This window comes from Balaenoptera acutorostrata, chromosome 9, assembly GCF_949987535.1.
Source record: "Balaenoptera acutorostrata chromosome 9, mBalAcu1.1, whole genome shotgun sequence".
NCBI lineage: Eukaryota > Metazoa > Chordata > Mammalia > Artiodactyla > Balaenopteridae > Balaenoptera > Balaenoptera acutorostrata.
The window spans coordinates 16,907,650-16,922,882 of record NC_080072.1 but is presented as its reverse complement, the minus strand read 5'-3'; the positions used below and the strand labels follow the sequence as shown (position 1 = coordinate 16,922,882).

General features: G+C 44.3%; 1 protein-coding gene across 7 annotated transcripts in view; it reads left to right on the top strand.

Annotated features, from left to right (window-relative positions):
• The window catches only part of EXT2 (exostosin glycosyltransferase 2), a 135,882-nt gene extending 129,639 nt beyond the window's left edge, over window positions 1-6,243 (top strand). For all 7 annotated transcript variants that reach the window (XM_057552325.1, XM_057552324.1, XM_057552323.1 and 4 more), the window contains one exon: window positions 5,515-6,243. In XM_057552325.1, coding sequence (XP_057408308.1) covers window positions 5,515-5,653 — 139 coding nt within the window. In that variant the 3' untranslated portion in view covers window positions 5,654-6,243. The remainder of the gene's footprint in view (window positions 1-5,514) is intronic.
• The last annotated feature ends 8,990 nt before the right edge of the window (window positions 6,244-15,233 follow it).

Below are 15,233 nucleotides of genomic sequence, written 5' to 3'. Positions count from 1 at the left end.
CATCTGCTTGCAGCATTCATTTCTGAAATCTGCCTCTGCTTGTGGCATTCATTTCTGAAATCTGTCAGCTATATCAGAGTCCTTCGAGCCTGGAGGATTTTTTTGTACAGCGAGTTGTTTCACTTGGCCTGGATTCTTCTATAATGCTTTACTCCTTCTTACTCTTACTTCTTACTCTTACTCTCTAAATAATCTCTTTATCTGTTTCATATATAAATGTCTTACCCAAATGACATGGATGGTTTTACCAACCATCAATATGAAATAACATATTATTGTGATTTTGGAAATATCTGTCACTGGTATCAAGTATCACCCAGTCGAGGACAGTGACATTAACTGTCATAGCTCATTTGGAAGAGACCCCGATTATAGTTCTATTAGAGCACATGAAGTTGTTACTTAAACCTACCCCCATTCTGTGCTGGGAAGAATTTCATAGCATTAAGCAATTAGTTATTGATTGGGCTGAGTTAAAATGGTGGGGTTATGGGGTCCAAGAAAGGAATTGTATGGAGAAAAGTTGACCTAATAATGGCCTTAAAGTTCATGCTAAAGCTAAACAACTCCTCTGTAACACCACAGATCATAACAAATGCAGTGGGAAAGATTTAAGTTAGATATAATTATTATTAAACACTGAAGGAAATAACTATGGGAAATGTGGAAGCTTCCTCGTGGGAAGAGGCTTTTGAAAATAGAATAGGCAACTGCCCAGATGTTGGTAGGCTTGATTTTATCAGAGTTTATAATTAACAATAACAGGTACACGTGTATGTATATATACTTAATACGTGTGTGTGTGTGTGTGTGTGTGTGTGTAAAACTTAATCCAAAGCTATATGTGGTAAGTGTCATAAGGAAGGCTCAAAATGTTATACCTGATCGCAGGAAAGAGAAGTGACTTCTTGCTCGGTCAGTTATTAGGAATAATTTTGTAAGAGGTGGCACTTGAAGTGAACCTTCAAAGGTCACTAGGATTCCAACCGATGCAACTCTGGACAAGAAGAGGAGATCCTCGGCAGGGAAACTGGATGGTCCAAGGTACATTTGGCAAGCAATCAAGATATCCATTTTGGCAAGAGCGTAGCATTCTGGCCCGTGAGTGCCAAACTGCAGAGAGCCCTGGATGCCCAATTAAGGAGCTGAGCTTTTTTCTCCAGGCTCTGGTAAGCCATAGAAGGTTTTTGAATAGGGAAGTAGCTTGATCAAAGTGTTGTTTTGAGGCTGATTTAGAAGTGGTGCATAGAACAGAATGAAGGTGAAGAGACAGAAGAAAGAAGAACAGTTAGAAGGCTTGAACTAAGTTGAGTGTGGAGAAGAAGGGATGAATTAAATTGCAAGGGATTTTTTTTTCCCCCCAAAGGAAAAAAGCTGGCACTTGATTTCCAACTGAATAGGTATGGGGAGGTTATGGAGAAGCAGTTGATCAAGACAGTCAGGAAGAAAGGTAGTACCTTTAACAGTGTAAATATAATTAGGAGGGACACCAGTTAGGGGAGGGAAGGGGATGAATGTTGGACCTAACAGTATAATTAAGGAGGCCAGGAGATTTAATCGTGTGTGAAGTTGGAGAGCAATCAGGCGGGTGAGTTTTGGGTCTTGCCCTCTGTATATGCAGGTGTAGATACAGGGCAAGCAGTTGGAAATATGGAACTAGAACTTTAGAAAAAAGATTAAAACAAAGATGGAGATCTGGAAGACATCTGTCCAGAGATGGCAGTTGATTGAAGAAAAGCCAAGGGCAGGATCTTGAGAAATTCGGACACTTAGGAGACAGAAAGAGTAACTGAAAAGAGAGAAGCAGCCACTGGTGAGGCCAGGAGAGAGCCAGGGTCTCCAGTGCTCGGCAGCAGGGAGAAGCGAGGAACATGCAGACTAGGAAACCGTCTTGGAATTGAATGGTCATTGGTGACTTTGGAAAAAATGATGTCATAGGTTGATGGGGCTAAAGAGTGTGAGCTGGTAGTGAGGAAGTAGAGTCAGTGAATGTAGGCTCCCCTTTTGAGACATGTGATAGGGAACAGAGGAAATCAATCTTGAAATTAATTAGAAACTGAGAGCAAAACTATTCGGATGAATGACTGAATTACTAAATAAGGCACTTAGATTGGGAGGGAGGAAGACGTGATTTAAGCCCTGTTGGGTAGACCAAGAGATGGAATTACAACTGCAGAATTGTTCATTTGTTTTATTTTTTAAATAGTTGCCTTTGCAGAATCCACATTTTTGCACAAAACGGTGAAAGGAGTTAACCACTCTGCATGTTATGACCTTGTGTTGAGTTTTGTGGTTCAGTAAGCTTGTTTATCCTTATATTTTGGGTCTGGGATCGGAAATCTCAGTAGTGGAGGAGAATGGCTTTTACTACACAGCATCCATTTCCAGGACCTGCTGTTAGTTCTTTAAGAAGCAGAAGAATTTGTGACTGTTCATTTTGGCCAGTAGCTTTACCCAGGTCAAGACAGTACAGCAGACAGACGGTGTTGATTTAAGAAACAAACATTGTATTTTGATTCAGGCCGGTCTTTGTTCAGATTATGAATTAGCCACTTATTGGCTGTCCAACTTAAGGAAATTGACTTACCTTATCCTGAATTTCCAATCTTTTCGTTTCTTAAAATAGATATATTAACTATCTATCATGTTGCATTCAGGGGTTCAACAAATATTTACTGAGCATCTTTGTACCAAACAGTGTGTTATATGCTGGGGATGAAAGGAGTAATAACACATGAAAGCCTGTAGCACAGAGCCTGGCGAGGTTAGTTCGCTTTCCAATTTCCCCAGCACTGATCCTGAAGGCTCCTGGTTACTTTAGGTAATTGTATGTGTTTGAAAGGAAAACTGAAAACTTAGTTTTAGTTAGTTAGTCCTTTCTCCCCCAGACACTTCCAGCGCTTTGGAGATAGACATTGGCAGTTCTTAGCCTGTCTGTACTTGATTAGAAAACCAACCCACAGTTGGAACAGTTACTGACATGGTAGCTGGACCCCTGACAGAACAACTCAGGTGGGCCACCAGCAATCAGCCAAACTCTTAATCTGCCCTAACCTGTTGCCCAACCCAGATCCCCTGCATGAAAAGAAAGTAGGAAACACAGTCAGTACCTGTCAGGAGAGTTAAGGACCTTTACCGTTCAGCATGAGCAGCCACTTCTCCAGGGCAGGCTGTGTGGAGAGAAAGAAGGACTCACTGACCTGGGTTAGCCGGGGCAGCTGTCAACAAGTCAAGCTGGCCTGAGCCCCAGTGGCCTCTTGCCTGTGGCCCGGCTCTGTTGGCAGGTCTAGTTACAGAGGAGACATTGTCCTCAGTGCTCTCCAGGGGGCCCTAGAGCCCCTATCCTCTGCCAAGAACCATGATTCTTCTTTAATACATGCTCGCTGGCACCTCTGCTGGGCACGGCTGGGCTTTGCTGGCCAGCGTCTACAAGCAGAATAACTGGAAACTAGAAGAATCGGTACATGTTTATAGGCAGAACAACTGTCAAAAGTAAGACCTTGGGGAAATTTGACTTAGTCTGCCACTGCCTTGACCTCATGATTTAAGGAGAGAAAAGCTGTTGTCCAGTGCTTGCTTCATACCATTTTGTTAAAATCCCTCGGTCTTTTCCCCAGTCTCCTGTCAGTTTGGTACCTGGGACTACGACCTCCTGAGTCTCAAAAGACTGCCAACAGGAGGGAAACTCAGTGACCTGTGGGTTATTGTAGAGTCTGATAGAAAGAGCAAGGGCTCTATTGCCAGCGCAAGACTGGGTTTGAAACCCAGCTCCACCACTTTCCAGCTCGGGGTCCTTGGGCAGTCCCTTAGCCTCTCTTAGCCTGAATTTCTCAAACCATAACAGGAAGCTACTATACACCAGTCCTTGGGCATACGGAGGGGGATCTGTAAAGGAATCATTGGGATCATGTATGTAAATTAGCTGACACGTCATAGGTGCTCAGCGGTTGTTAATTTCCAGCTCCTCCCTTTAGACCCTAGAATTATGTTAATAAATAAATGTGTATCATCTCATAATGAAGACTTTAGCCTCAGCAGCCAGAATGCCTGGGTTTGGTTCTGCCTCTTACTAGTTATTTGGCCTTTGGTCCTGTCTCTTAGCCTCTCTGTGATGTGTCTCTGTCTTCCCAGTGTACAGTGGGAAGGATAGTAGACCTGCCTCATAGGGTTGTTGTGAGGGTGAATTGAGTTACTAATACATGTCAAGCACTTGTAACACAGCCTGGAGCATAGAATAAATGTTAATTGCTGTTGATTTGTGGTCATGGACACAGTGATCTTATTAGCTGGAAGAGCTCAAAATGAAATAGTAACACGTTTTGACCAAGAGAATAAGCAAGAGAAAAGAATTGATAGTAACTGGCTTCTTTGTTTATTGGTTTCTTGCTAAACTCAAAGGACTCAAATAAAAGCTATTGATTAAAATAAGTTGAAACAAGGCTTACAGTATCTCTGAGGACAGAAGAGCCTTTCTGGTCTGTGTCTTGAAATTCAGCCCCTACCTGGTAACCCGTTCTCAGGTGCCGTGGGCCTGACTGAGGAGAGAGAATACTGACCTCTCTGAAATCCATCCTTGAGGTCCCCTTAGCTTCGAAAGTGGTTTTTACGGGCTTGTTTTCCCCCTTGGGTCTGATGCCGAAGTGTCCTCATTAGCCAGCTGTCACACTCAGTTGGCCTGATTGACCAGAACCCTTTCCCGCCAGCGTGTCTGACCTGCTCCCCTCTGAGGGGGCTGCCCACCAGGCTGGGGGCGGTGCTGGGGGCGGGGGGGGCTGAACCGCCTCCTCCCCCAGCAGTGCTAAGTTGCTTGTTGCTTTGTTGCTGCCGGTTCTAACACAGGAGTGGCTAAAATTATGAAAGCTGTCCTATGTGAACTTCAGCTTTCATGGAAGAGCTTATGGAAGTTGACCCATAATTCCCAGAGATTGCCACTCACAGGTCCGCAGTAGATGTGGGTTGAATGACTGAAGTGTTTGTCCTTTGAAATCGAGGTTCAGTGCCCCATTGCCTCCTCCTGCCTTCCATCGCTCCATGTGTAAGATCTTCCCTTCTCCCTTTTAAACTTGAGTGGGCTGAAGCTCAGATCCAAGTGCCTTTTGCCTTTCCACCCTTTGCCTTCTCTTTAGCTGGCAGGGATGGGGTTAAGGATTGTTGGCAGCTAATCCACCTTGGTTTGAGGCCCGCTTTTACGGAGCTGGAAGAATGACTGGAATTTGAGGGGGAGGGGAAAAGATATTCTGACCTCTGCAGGCCCCTGGCCTCCAAACAGCATCCCTGGTTCCCCTTCTCCCGCTGAACTAATAGTTGAAGTACCCCCAGATCACTTCCTTTATCCACACCCTCCCAACCGTGTTAAGAACCTGGGAGCATGCTGGGGATCCTTGCATTTCTCTTGTAGATGTTGAAGACTATGTATTGATATTTTGCTCTCATCTCTCAGCCTCTCAAACGGTTTCTCTTTTCCCCACCCCCTGTCCCTCTCATCTGCTCCACTGCCCTCCCCAAACCCCACAGGTCTGAGTGCATCAACAAGTTTGCTTCTGTCTTTGGGACAATGCCTCTTAAGGTGGTGGAGCACCGAGCCGACCCCGTCCTGTACAAGGATGACTTTCCTGAGAAACTGAAGAGCTTCCCCAACATCGGCAGCTTATGAAATGTGCTGCTGGTGGAGGTCTGAACACCAATCCCGGGCGGAGGAAGAGAACACGTCCCCCCAGCGCTCTGACGCCCAGATTTCAGAGTGGGGGATTGGCACATCCCTGCCCAGCCCGCTTCCCCGAGAGCAAGAGCCCAGGGAGGACATCCGAGTGCCTCGTGCATCCTCCGATGCTCTCCATGGCTTCTCTCTGAAACCTCCAGATGGAAGCCTTGGGCAGGCTCCAGGGGTAAGGCCAGCTCAGGCGTCCTTTGTTTGTAGCGCAATACAAGGTCTAAGAGGAAACTTCACTGGCTGTAAGACAGCTGAGAAACCTCCAGCCCATTTCAGCTTTGGAGAATCATGTAAGAGCTACCTGTTTCTCACTTTTCGTTATTTCAAATCAGTGAGTTCTTCAGAGGAAAAGCCATGCCCCGAATTTGGTGCAAAATCCAAACATCTTAGTGACGTTTGATGCCTTGGGACGATGGGGCACTGGCCTCGTCCAGAGAAGAGCACCGGCTGCCGAGATGGGACCTATAAGTTCCATGAACTCTCTCTCTCTTTGGTTTGGCTTTTTGATATGATTAAAATCATTTTTTATTCCATTTCCTACTATGTCTTAAATATTGGTTATGGAACTCTCTTTCTTTTTGTGTGTATTTAACTCTATCTTCTGGCTTCACCTCCAGTCGCCTCCTCGTGTCTGGGAAGAGGCGTAGCCAGGAGGAGTATCTGGGGCCATGTACACCCAGCGGGGGAAGAGCCGCAGACCGCCAACACTCTTAGCGAAGGTGTGTCCCCAAACCTCCAGAGGGATCTGTACGCTTCCTGATTGGATCTAGATACTCTCCAGGAAGAACACAAGGCCTCTCATAGCCATACACTGAGTCGCTCTGCTGGTACCATGTTGTAGAAGTTGAGGCAGTTGTGACCCTCACCCCAAGGGGACGCCAAAATTTCCCTCATTCTTTTGGTATAAACCTAACATTAGCCAGAGAGGTTCTGGCTAATGTTAACTGCTGCCATAACAACTGTTTTGCAATAGTTGCTGGTGTATTTAAGTCGTTACATTTCAGCATTTAGTAATACTGCACATGTGTGAATTATACCTCTTTAAGCCCAGTTGATGAACAAATCTACCCTGGCAAATGTTAGATGTTATGGATTCGAAACAGATTTATCTGGCTCTAATATTAAGATTAGCCACAGTTTGGGCTTTAGCCATAACATATGTCCCCAGAACACAAAATACATAATAATTTGCTTGGAATATGGGTATAATTACTGAAACCTAGTTGTGCGCCAGTCCGAGTCACTAAACCACCACGCACTGTTCTGTCGAGTGACACGAAGCTGAGCTGTTCTCATGCTATAGTTTTCAGACTTGCAGTTTTAACAAGAGTCACTTCAGATGTGTTCTCATCGACTTTGAGAGGCCAAAGAAAACTTTCAGAAGTAGCAGAATTGAGAGTGGAAATCTTGAGAGTCTCATCTTTCATATTAAGGAGTGGTAGAATCACGGACTGTTATAGGTGGATGAGATAGCATCTCCAGGTCATTCATTTTGCAGATGCAAACACTGGAGTTGTGATTTATTCGTGTATTGCAGCTGCAAACACAGGTGCTTAATCAATACTAATGATTTGAATAATTAGAAACTCGTCAGCAGGGGATATGGGAAGGCATTCTGGGCCTCCTATTCGTAGTACTGGGGCTGGTATGATAGAAACCAAGAGGAAGGGTTTTCTCTTGTACACCCAGATACCGGTAGCTGACACAGTGAGTACCTCTGACCTTTCTAGGGGTTCTCTAGCTTGTTTTCCAAGATTTGGGGCAGGTGGAAGGGGAGGAAGCCTCACATTTAAATCCCAGCTAAAAGCCGCAGCTGTGCTGACATTGCATATGTGTTATCTCACCCTCAATACATAGCACTCTGCTCTGTTCACACCACCGACTGCACTACCTTAGTGGCTGGTTTCTAATCCAGTTCTCCCTCTCAGAGGGTAAATTAATCCTCCCTCCCTCCCTCCCTCTTTATTTGCCCTTTGATTATGGAAGAGAAATGCTTCAATCTGGAGTCATTGGGAGCCTCACGGGACTGAGTTAGTGGCCCTTTTTCACCTTCTTAGGAGTTATTGGACTTCTAAGGGCATTAAAACTCTATTTCAAGTACCTTACTACCCCCAGAAATATTGGGTGCTAGATCTTGCAACATAGCAGAAAAGAATTTTTATTATAGAATGAGTATTACATCCTAGGCACTGGAAGCAAACCTCAAAGCTTCTATTCCTAGGAACAGACAGGGGGTGCAGGTCACCAGGGGAAATTCAGAAATTCAGGACAGGAATATAGGAAGTGATCGTGATTCATGGATTCAGAGACTAGGGACTCAACCCCTGTGTTGGTGTATTTCTGAACTGCTCACCAGCAAGCCTCACCTATAAGCCGTGGCGGGGATCATCTGTCCTTGGGATGCCATAGGGCCTGGTTTTAGAAGCGAAACAATAATGCTGATTAAAATGTCATGTTCTGGCCTACAACAGACAACAGCTGGTTTTAGATTTAAGAAATCTTTTTTAAGGAATTGCATCCTACTGGCCTGTACAGACGATGAACCTGAGTTGGCCCTGGCCTTGGCCCAAATGTGTGCTCTAAGTCACTTGCCTTTGCCCCCAGGGATCTAATTAGGATGGGCTGGCCCACTTGGAATGCCAAGGTTGGAAACACTTTTGTTGGTTAACATTAGATAGCTGTTAATATTCTTATCTCATGTATTTTATCAAGCCTCTCACACATGTTTAGGCAAAAACCTCCCTTTCTGGGAAAATTAAGGAGGAAGATATCAACTTTTGTTCTCAGAAACTCTGGTTCTTTCCTGCAAATGATGCTATCCTGTCTCCTCTTCTTACTCAGTGTCATGAAGGTCAGAACTCTGGCTTCTCTGCTGAAGCCTTATTTGCTTCCAGCTTGTGGTTTTTAGGAGTTTCTCTGCTGCCTCTGGAAAAAGTGACCATCGTCCTGGCCTGTGCTGTCCAGGACTGGGAGCTGGAAGAGGCCAGCAGCCTCCGTGCTCTCACTTGCTGAAGAGGTTGCTAATAGCTCTGTGATCCCGGCTTCCTCCTGGGACAGTCCTGACTGGAGGATCCTTGCCACTGAAAGGCAGCAGGCTTCTAGCCACGGATTTCTAAAGGTCTGGTTGCTGGGTTCAAGTCCAAGACCCTTTGATGGTAGAATTAAGAAGTAGATGAAGCAGGGACTTCCCTGGTGGTCCAGTGGTAAAGAATCCGCCTTACAATGCAGGGGGCGCAGGTTCGATCCCTGGTCAGGGAACTAAGATCCCACACGCCGTGGGGCAACTAAGCCTGCACGCCACAACTACTGAGGTTGCACGCCACAACTAGAGAAGAGAAAACCCGCACGTCACAACTAGAAGCCCACGCCGCAACGAAAGATCCCGTGTGCCACAACTAAGACCCAAAGCAGCCAAAAATAAATAAAATAAATAAATAAATAATAAATCTTTAAAAAAAAAAAAAAGAAGAAGAAGTAGATGAAGCAGAGACATGTTGGGAAGTGGTTCAGTTTTGGAGGGATTCTTCCTGGCTCTGCAGTCTCAGGATCCCGGGGGATCCCAGCCGAGAGGGTGGAGGTTTTGGGTGTTGGAGGTTCCCCATCATCCAGCCACCCTGAGCCTGGTGGGTTTCCTTTGCTTTGGGGACAGTAGCGTCTCTGGGGGTCGGCTGCTTTTTCCATTTCTCTTGGTCGTCTTCTATTGCAGCAGCAGAAGCCACAGCAGGCCATTTCCTGAGCAGCCCTGGCTCAGAGAGGCAGAGGCAGAGAATGCCCACTGGCCCCTCGCCCCTTCAGCCACTTCCTGAGGAGCAGTCCTGGCAGGAGCGCCAGCCATGCTGGTAGGCGGCTGCCGTCCAGGAAGGCTTTGGAAGTGACTGGAGCTTTCCACTCAGGGCCCGGAGGCGTATGAACCCTGGGGTCTGGCTGCTCATCTCACCCCAGAGCTCCGGCCCAAGCCCTGGGGCTCCTGTCCTAGGCTAGTGTTTGCTTCTGAGTAAAACTGGGGGCAGCTTTTGGCTCCAGTTTGCCAAGTAGGCCTGGTGTGATGATCTGAACAGGCCTCATTGAGCTGCTCCTGGCAGAGGAAAGGTAGGCAGGCGGACTCTGCTCTCAGTTGTAAGGTTTTCCCCTCTTTAGGGTGGGAACATCCTAAGCTAAACTCACAGCCTCTCTTGCACCTCTATTAAATGGACTGTCGGGGGTCCCCCGCGTCAGGCTTTGTGACGTCCGGGTTCCCAGGGAGGGGTTGTGTGGTCTGTCCAGGCAGTGTTGTGCCTCGACTTTTCAATGTCAGGCTCACCATTGCTGGCAACACAGGGAAGGTGGCTGGGCAGTTTGGTCCCCTCTCCCAGCTTTCCAGGCTTCTCTCCTTTTCAAGAAATTGTTGAGTCACTGGCATCTGTGTCTGGCATTTGGTTTCCTCAAATTTACGGCCTTTTCAGGGTAGAGTTTTTTCCTTTCTTCAGCTCCCAACTGGTTGGGCCCCTGGTTGCATTTCTTCCCAGTCCTCCTGACTGGCGCAGAGCTGTCAAGCCAAGACGAAGAAAGGGTAGGATGTCTGGGTCACTCTTGAGAGGTACCAGGCAGCTGTGTCTGCTAGAGGTTTCCTCAGCAAAGCACCAGCTCGTCTCCAGCGTCTCAGGAGCTGCACATAGAATGACAGCTGCCAACAGAGCAGGGACCGAAATCCGTGGGTCTTGGACCCAAGCCTCCAGCAACTCCACCCACTCTGCAGAGCCTTCCCCTCACAGTGTATCTATTTGAGCTTTTATTTACAGCTGCCAACTTCTATCATTAACTACTATGCCTAAGAAGAAGCTCAAAGAATGTCTGGTTTTCTGGTAATCACAGCTGAAGAACAACCAACTAGTTACTGACCCAGGTAAGGTAGTATTCAGTCATTCAGTTTTCTAATTGTTTCATCAATTAGAAATTGATGAATCATTGATTCATCAAAATGTACTCTTTGCCAGCCCCTGTGCTGGGTCCAGGAGATAGAGTGGAATAAGACACAATCTTGATCTCCAGGAGCTCCAGTTCCAGCGGGAGTTCTTAGGTCTGTGAGATGGTGCAAGTCCATCAGTGGCCTAGGACTCCACAACATACATTTTAGTCCCAGCTGTAAATGAAGATTCCATTTACACCATCTTCTGCGGTGCCTGGAGGATGCAAGCCTTGTTTTATTTCCTCGTCTCATAGCACCTTCCTCTGAGTTGAACCCTGGGCCTTCCTTGGCCTTGAGGGAGTCCACTCCTATGCCTTAGTTTCCTCAACCAGAAATTGGAGATGGCAAGAGCACTTAGACCTGGGTGGGTGAGATGCAATGATGTATCAGATCTCTTCCTCTCTCCTTACCCAGGGTCCTTGCCAGATTGTACCTGGTGATGCTGGCAGCCAGCCCTTTTCCGGCCCCTATTTCTGCTCACCCTGTTACCAGAGAGCTTGGGGGTCTGGATCCTATCTGGCCCCGTCAGGGTGGATTACTGAATGAGTGGTTCTTTTGCCCCAGTCCCTTTCCTGTGCTATAAATAAGCCCCATGTTTATTTTCTTATGTTATTGAAATGAGCACTTGGGATTTGGGCCTCTTGACAAGTCCGGAGCGCGTCCATCCGGTGCCTGGTGAGGGCCCTGCATGGCTGGCTGCTGTCTGAAGCTATTTGGAGTCCTCCCGCTGTGTTTTGGATGTGGCTTAATTTCAATAGTAAGGGCTGTATCTGCTGATTTTCAGGTTTCAGCTTTCTGCCAGCCTCACTGCCTGCTTAGAAGTAAAGCTGTGTTTCTCATTCAGGGGATAACAGCCACAATTGAGGTAATTAACGAAAATTGTGTATTGGTGGCAGCAGCTCCTATAGGATTTCCGATAGTCTTTCTCTAGTAGATCCTGAGGGCCTTACCTTCATCTCCTCCCTTCTGCCTACCCTGTGCCCAATCTCTGTTCTTGTTTTCTGGATATAGGCCTAATAGTCCTAATAATTTCTCTCCTTACAGCCTTGTTCTTGTCACCAGATTGGTTTGATATATTGACAACTTGACCAAATGAAGATTCCATTGACTCCATCTTCTCCAAAGCATGGACGATGCAAGGATTTTTTTTTTTTCCTCTTCCCATAGTATCTCCCATTTGCCAGTTGTACCTTGGCCCTTCTTTAAAAGTTATAAGATGAATATCCATTAATAACAGATAGATGCTCCCTTTAGTACCATGGCTGCACCATCTCAATGGAGAGGGTGACGTGGGACAATGCTGGGATAGAAAGGAAACATCTGGCAGCCCAGTGCAGCGTATTATATGCTGTGTGGACGTCTGGGAAATAGGAAGTATTCCGAGTTAGGATTTCCTAAGGAGTGATTTCTGGCTCCTTCAGGCTTTGACAGTTCATCAAAAGTATCCAATGAGACTGAGCAGGACACAGCATTGTATATGAGAACTTGGGCTAAAGATCATTATCTACTTCTCAGGATGGATTAGCCTGGTAGGTCACTCAGTAGAGGAATATTTCTGTGGACTAACCAGAAGCTGTAGTCTATTAATGAAAAGAGTTATATCTAACAAACAGTTTTCAGACAAGGAACCAGGAGAAAGTAAATTTTCACTCATATGTTTTTAGTCTATTGACTCCTAAAGATTCTTTTATTTTAAAAAATAAAAAGCCTATTGTGATGGATTCATATTTATTGAACACTTACTACGTGCCAGATACTGTTCTTAATATGAAGATGTTGCATTGAACAAAGTGCCTACTCTTGTCAAAGGTACATTCTAAGAAGGAAGACAACCAAAATGAGTAAGTGAATAGAATTTCAAATGGTAAAAAATACTATGAAGAAAACAAAGCAGAGTAAGGGGGAGATGGATAGTGACTTGGGCATGAGAAGATATTTAAGATGAGTTGGTCAGAATTGGCATTTAAACACAGATCTTAGTGTTGAGAAGGAGTGGACCATGGAGATACCAGGCAGAGGGAAGAGCTAGCATAAAGTCCCTCAGGCAGGAAAAAGCTCAGCTTGTTTTTAAGAACAGCAAGAACTCCTGTGTGACTGCAGTATATTGTGTGTGGAGAGCATGGTAGAGATGATGCCAGAAAAGTAGGCCAGCACCAAATTTTGTTGGCATCATGTTAGACAAAAGAGTTCTGGATTTTTGTTGTGAGTGTAATGGGAAGACACTGGAAGGTTTTAAGCAGAGGAGTGGAGTCTGGATGGGATTTTTGTTCAAAGATCATTTCAGCTACTGTGTGGAGAAAAGGCAGTAGGGAACAATAATGGAAGAAAGGAAATCAGGAAGCTATTTTAAGGAGTGCAAGTGAGAGATGGTAGTGGCTTAGACTAGGATGGTAGCAACAGAGATGGTGAGGAGTTATACTGGGAGCAGAATCCATTGGACTTACTAATGAATTGGATATAGGAGATGAAGACAATAGAGGATTCACAGCTAACTACTAGGTTTTTGTTATAACTGAGTGATACTATTAACTGAAATATGGCAGTCTGGGCAGGGGTAAGGACAGAGAAGTATGAGAGGGAAAATCAAGAGCTCCACTTCAGATGTGTTAAGTTTGAGATGTTTTTGGACATCTAGGGGTAGTGTTACTTAAGCAGTTAGATATCTAGAGCTCAAGGGAAAAGTTAAGACTGAATATATAGCTGGGATTTAAAACCATAGGACTAGATGAGATTACCCAGAGAGTCAGAATTGGTAGAGAAGAGAAAAGGACTGTGGCCTGATTTACAGGTAGAGAAGATAAGGAAGAACCAGAAAAGGAGATTGAGGAGTTGCCAGTGAGTTAGGAAGGAAAAGAGGAAGATATCTGTAAGATAGACTGATAAATTAGAGATACACATTGTAAACCCTGGAGCAACAGCTAAAAACATTTTTAAAAGAGGCATAGCTAATAAGGCAATATTGGAGATGGAATACCATAAAAATATTCAATCAAAAAGGATTGACTTGATTGAGAAAAGAGTAAACAACAGATAGGAAACACAAAAAGCAAGACAGTAGACGTAAACCCCAACATGTCAATAATTACATTAAATGTAAATGGTCTAAACATTCTACTTAAAGGACAGAGATGATCATTCCAAATGCTATCTACGAGGAAAACACTGAAATACAGTTGAGGTAAAAGAAAAAATTATACTAGACAAATATGAATCACAAGATACTGGAAGTGATTTTATCAATAAAGGACAAAATAAACTTCAAAACAGGAACATTTCCAGGGAGAAAGAGGAATAATATATAATGATAAAGGAGTCAGTTCATCAAGAAGACAAAAAAGTAATACTAAGTATGTAGGAACTAAATAACAATGCTGCAAAATATATAAAGTAAAAACTGACAACTGAAAGTGAAATAGAAAATCCACAATTATATTTGGATATTTCAGCACTCCTCTCTTAGTAATTGATAGAACAAGTTGATAGAAAAATCAGAAAGCTATAGATGACCTGAATAACACTATCAACCACTTTGGCTTAATTGACAGTTATGGAACACTTCATCCACCAATAACTGAATGCATATTCTTCTCAGGTGCACATACAATATTCACCACCAATGTGTTGCACCATAAAATAAATCTCAATAATTTTAGAGGAAATGAAAACATAAAAATGTATGTTCTCTAACCATAATTCAAAAAGACACATGCACCCCATTGTTCATTGCAGCACTATTTACAATAGCCAGGTCATGGAAGCAAGCTAAATGCCCATCGACAGACAAATGGATAAAGAAGATGTGGTACCTATGTACAATGGAATATTACTCAGCCATGAAAAGGAATGAAACTGGGTCATTTGTGGAGACGTGGATGGACCTAGAGACTGTCATACAGAGTGAAGTAAGTCAGAAAGAGAAAAACAAATATTGTCTATTAATGCATATATGTGGAATCTAGAAAAATGGCACAGATGAACTGGTTTGCAAGGCAGAAATAGAGACACAGATGTAGAGAACAAATGTATGGACACCAAGGGGGGAAAGCGGAGGTGGGGGGTGGTGGGATGAATTGGGAGATTGAGATTGACATGTAGACACTGATGTGTATAAAACAGATAACTAATAAGAACCTGCTGTATAAAAATAAATGAATAAAATTTTAAAAAAGAATATATACATATACAATAAAAATGGACATAAAAAAAGGTTCAGGATGAGAGGAGTGTGTGTGGAATTCCAACGAGTCCTAGATTAGAACAGAAGATTCCTTGATGAATGTGCTATGAGATAAAATGAGACTTTGAGAAGGTTTCCTGACAAGACAATGTTTAAAGCAAACAGTAAGTTTGGATGAAGTATAAACAGATGTATAATTCACGAACACTTGATGCTGGTTTAAAGATGGTGTGGTATACTAGAAAGAGGTCTGGCCTCAGAGGTTAGAGGCTTGTGCCTTTCACCGTAAGACCTGAGGCAAATGACTTAATCAATGGTATTTGTTTTTCTCATCTAAATAATTTTAAGAACGAAGGAGTTTGATTAGGCTTGTGTCTATCTTTGTAAGCTTTAATCTTTCA